Genomic DNA, 5,361 nt, shown 5'->3' on the forward strand with positions numbered 1-5,361 from the left:
CCCCCGGAGCCCGGGCCTTCTGGAGACAACATAGCCCAGTAAATGTCAGCGTAGGAGTCAGAGGTGGGGGAAAGGATGTATTGTCCGTGGCCCTGGTTTCCTTCAGAACAGGTCATTTGACGGCCGTCAGGGAAAGTCAGTAATATTCCATCAGCACAACACAGGATAGACACGCCCAGTTTTATGAGGAGATCTCTGCCAAGGAGGTTCATAGGAACCGTGGGAGAAACAACATATGGATGGAGGACGCATTGGTTCCCTATAGCTGTATGCAGTGGTTTTGTTATTGGCAGTTTTTGCTTTTCCCCAGAGAAACCCATCACCGTAATGTGACTTGGTGAAATGTGTTGTGATGGACAATGTCTGATTGTTGAGCAAGTAGCTCCTGTGTCAACTAAGAAGGGCTGAACAGTTCCTTCTACTCTCATGGACACCATGGGATCTGCCGTGGTCCCTGGGTCCTGTTGCTCTGCTGGGGAGTGTCATTGTGGCTGTTGTTGACCTGGCTCCCAGCCAGCCCAGTTCCATTCAGCCATCTGGAATTGTGCTTGGGGTGGCCCTGTCGGTGGTCCCTGCAGTGGCTGGTATGGACCCCTTTGCTGGTAACCCCTTCCCCCTTGGTGACCCCCTCGCTGTGGACACTCCTTCGACCAATATCCCATCTGGTCGCAGACAAAGCAGGCTCCTGGAGTTCCCCCTCGGGGCGGGCCGCCCCGCCCCCTCCCTGGTCTCCCTCCTCCTCTCCCATATCCCCTCCCACTATTTTGTTGCCATTGGGGAGGACCCCGCCTATAGGGTGGGGGTTGGGCATAGGATTGTGGTTGTGTGTGTGGAGGGGCTGGGATCCAGTCAGGAATGGGGAAAAGGTCAGGAGTGGGGGGCCCTGCAGTTAAAGCCATGACATGTCTGCCTTTTTTGTCCTTGTCTTTCTTTCCCTCATTAATCTTTTGCCTAGCCTCAGCTAATTGCATTTTGAGCAGTTGAGCCTGAAGCTCTTTAAGGCCAGATTCCTCTGTGTCTTGGTTGTCTTGAGCGCGTGTCATGTGGAAAATTATGTGGCGTTCCCACTTAGTGGAGTCTGCACCAATCATGTCTGGATTTTCCTCAATAGCCTGTTTAACTGGTTCTGGAACTCCCTTAAGCACCGCAGTTCTGTACCACTCTTGCTGTACTCCTGGTTTGCCAGGGTGACAGCCTGTCTGATTTATCCATTTTTCCTTACAGCAGTCTAGGAAGTCTCTAGGGCTTTGTTTGGCATCCCACTTGAACTTGGGGATGGCTGCAGCATTGGAAATAGGGTATCTGTCCCTCAGGTGTCTACCTATGGCGGTAGAGACAAGGTAGAATGGAGTAGAGTCTGGTTGTACACTGGTACCGGCCTCTAGCTCAAGCTCTCTCACGTCTGTGGCCAACATACAGCGGTGAGTTATAGCCCTAAAGTCCCCCAAAGCTAATTTGTGGCCTGCTGTTAGCCCTTCCAATTTACCTAGCCAGTTGCCCCCGCCCTCAGTTATGGGTGGAAGTTTGTCTACCAGCCCCTGTAGATCGCCCATGGTAAATGGTCTGTACTTGTCCTGTATTCCCACTCTAAAAAGAGGGCTATTAAGTACTACGCCCTCCGATTCTTCCTCATCTTCATTTTCCTCCTCTACTTCCTCCTCCTGTTTCCTTCCTTTCTTCTTTCTACCCTTTCCCTGATGTTCTAGGTCAACCTTGCGTGAACGCAGGTGGTAAGGAGGCTCATCTGACCAACGCCCGGTGAAGGACATGGTGATTTCCCCGGGCCCTGAGTCGGGGCTTGGATCTGACTGTCCCTTCACCTTGGGCTTGGCTCCCTGAAAGTCTCCTTCTAGCGCATCCGTTAGGATACGGTCTAGCCTAAAAACGTCTTCTGCAGTCAACCCCCGCTTCAGTTCGTCCCCATCCCTGTCCCTGTCCTGTCCTGCCCCTCCCCCGGCACCGTCGGTAAGACTGCCTTTCCTGCTGTCCTTCCCACTGCTGCCTTGGCCGCGGTTTTCAAATTCATCTCTGAGTCTCTGTAATTGCCACTCATCAGTTGGTTGCCTAATCTTCCCCCTGTGGGTTTGGTCCTGGCCCGCAAACGGGGCTGAGGGGACACATCTGCCAAGCCCTGTAACTTCCACTGCTCCTTCCTTAACATCAAACACTGGGTACAACCCTGTAGTGGGCTGAGGTAGTGAGTACGATGGAGGTTTATGTGGTTGTGTATGACCTGTATTATCAACCATTAGATGCCTCACTCCCTGCCAAAATAGCGCCCATAGTGCCCACTTCTTCCTATCTTGACTTGCTTTATCTCTCCTATCCTTGGCTTCTCCCTTTTTTAGCCAACTGCCTGTTTTCACATCTTTCTGTGCTTCTTCCTGATCCTGACCTGCTCTCTTTTCCTGTCTCCAAAATGCTGCTAACAGTGGATCTGTGCATTTAGCAACTTCCCCCTGATCGGTCAGTATCTGATTAACATCTTTCCTCATTTGTATTATCATATCCTCTGCCTCCTTCCCTGTCCCATAGGCCGCTTTCACTGCTTTTTCCATTACTTCTAACTGCTCCCCAACTGGCTTATATGGTCCTTTAATTCCCCAACCCCCGTCATCTATTTCTCTGTCGAATTCCCCGTCCATTTTCTTTAATTAGTGACACTAGTGTTTATGAATTTGCCAAGGTATGTTTATTAATTTTGCCAGAAATATTTATCCAAAACTGCCACACACTTAATATTTCCTAAATTGCCACACAGAAAATCCCTTGATCTAAATATCCACAATTTACTTCAACAGGCCACTGCTTTATGTTAACACTGTCAGGTTTCAGGCAGTGCTGCTGCTTCAATTGCTTCTATTTAGCATTCATACACATTGATCATTCATGCATTACCCTTAATTTGGATGAGTCAATTTTTCATTTCATTTTTTTTTTTTTTTTTTTAAAACCTTGATTGTGGCCAGTTGAGATTTATGGGACACTATGTCCCTGGTTCTCAACCCTTAAACAGGAAAGTAATATTCCTATTTGACACCAAAATCAAGTTTCCCTATGATTTTGGCCAGCTGAGATCTATGGCTCGCTATACCCTGGTTCTCAGCCTTTGGACAATCGAACTAGCTCAATTGTCTGACACCAAAACCAACAAGTCATGTGAACATTGGATTATTTTGTCATTTCACCTAAATAGTGTGAAATGGTTCAATAATACAATCGTTCAACAGTCATACCTAGGAGACTTCAACTCCTTTGGGGACTTACCTCTACTGTGGAGGACTTACCCCGGTGGACTTACCTCTACTATGGAGGACTTACCCCTACAATTACCTGGGACTTACCTCTACTATGGAGGACTTACCCTTATTAACCTTAACTTAACCTTTTTGTTTTTAAGATGTCTCAATTCTCGGGTGTTTCAACCCAGCCCAAAATACCGTTCCTCGTCAGGACACGGGTGGAGTTGCCAAACTCAGACTTTCACAAATATTTCCTCATATTTGTTCCATAAACCATACCATATTTCCTGTACCTTTATAGAAATGGAAGTTGTCACTATGTATTTAATTAATTAATTTTAGCGGTCTGTGGGTTACTAAGACGTTGAACACCCTTGATTTAGAATAGTCAATGCAGAATAATGGTCTGCTTACCTTATTTATGGTGCCAGATGTTCAACGCAACCTTTCACCCTTCGACCGAACTTTTCCAACCAATTTGAAGAATCCTCTTTTTGTTTTTATCCCGGACGAGCCCCCAATTATCGTGCTTCCAAGGTGCACTCCCAGGTGAGGACTTCTTCTCTGAAATAGATAGCAATAACTTCACAGACACAGATATGTATTAATACAATAGGCTTCTATAGAAGGAGAGCATCACTCCGTAAGCAGACTCCGCAGTCTGCTTCTCACCAGTGAGCTCTGACTCTCTTCCTCTTTTGCCTGTCTTTTATTGAAGTTTAACAAGGGCAGTTACATATCACACACGAACATCTGTCTCTACAAAGTGGGCTGTTGCTTTTGATGGATTGTGACTGAGCCAGGTCTTGGTGTCCTCCGTCCTTGCTTACTGCATTCCACAGAGGAACATGTCCTCCTTTGCACGATGCAGGCCACCTGTGTGCAGCCTTGGTTCTGTTCTCGTGCAGCATACTTTTAGCTCGTTAAGTCTAGGCAGCTTGCTGTAATAATTAGGCAGTATATTATAGGAACATAAGTCATTTGGTCAGCAAAGCGTGTGTATCTATATCCCACACCGGTGGTCTACTAAATTTTCCAGTGTCCCACTTCGCCGGCAGATTCCGTCTGGCAAAAACCAACATCCCTGCCCCCAGACTCGCTGCTGCTGCTGCTTCTTCTTCTTCTGATTTCGGCAGTATAGACGCTGTTAAGCGTATTACTGCCCTCCACAGGTCAGATTTAGATCTAAATTCTAACACACACGTCAAATACACAGGAATGATTCACATCGGCCCTATTCATCGGCCCTATTTTGACATCGGAACGATACCGATGTGTAAAAAAATGACCATATCGGCCGATATTATATTGGCGGCCGATATATCGTGCACCACTAAACATGTGTAAAGTTCAGGTTTTGTCTGAACTAAGACAAAAATGTTAATTCTTTACATTTTGGAGGCTGTAGTTTGTGGTGCTGTTAAACTGTATTCCATTATACTGAGAGGTTTTTCTAATATCTAGTCAATCCGGACAAAATAACACCTCTAGCATACAACACATAAAATGTAACCGCAGCACAAAATATACAGCCTCCAAAGTTACAGTTGAATAAATACTTTTCTAAAAAAAGTTTAATCAAAACACATTCTAACCTTCCTGAAAGTAGGATTATACGTTTTACATAATAGAGTGGTTAATGTACACTAAAGTGTAGAGTTATTATGGAGAAGGAATCTTTCTTGCTGAGTAAGTGTAATTGGTTGTGGTCTCATATCTGCTGGTGTAAGAACATCTTGCTCTACAAGCAAATGCAGAGTTGCTTACGTGTGCTGTTTATGGAGCATTAATGTGGGTGTAGGCGTTACTATGGACTCCATCCAGTTTGCAGATCAGAGATTAACTGACAACAGGTATTATCGCGTGTATGTGGTTATGATCTGCAAGGTCTATGAGTAATTTGTGGTTCATGAGTACATCTCGCAATGAATTAACTGCATCATATCAGAGCAGAAAAGGCGGATGATGAAGGACGGTGTGTGCACATGTGAAAATGTTTTTGTGAGAGTAGGGGTGTGCACTTGTGTGTGTAAGTGCATATTTCTTTTCCTCCTTAATCCTCCTCAGCCAGATTCTCTCAAAAATGACGGCGGTTGGGGGGCATCATTGGGCAGAGCTT

General features: G+C 45.9%; 1 protein-coding gene across 1 annotated transcript; it reads right to left on the reverse strand.

Annotated features, from left to right (window-relative positions):
- Positions 1–482: 482 nt before the first annotated feature.
- LOC120543621 lies at positions 483–2,235 on the reverse strand. The gene is made up of 2 exons (XM_039776761.1): positions 2,187–2,235; positions 483–1,914 (listed from the first exon to the last, which is right to left on the reverse strand). Exon 2 carries the CDS (start codon positions 1,767–1,769, stop codon positions 483–485), a length of 1,287 nt encoding a protein of 428 aa, XP_039632695.1. The 5' UTR covers positions 1,770–1,914; positions 2,187–2,235.
- Positions 2,236–5,361: the final 3,126 nt, after the last annotated feature.

The sequence above is a fragment of the Perca fluviatilis genome, chromosome 16 (assembly GCF_010015445.1).
Source record: "Perca fluviatilis chromosome 16, GENO_Pfluv_1.0, whole genome shotgun sequence".
Taxonomy (NCBI): Eukaryota; Metazoa; Chordata; class Actinopteri; order Perciformes; family Percidae; genus Perca; species Perca fluviatilis.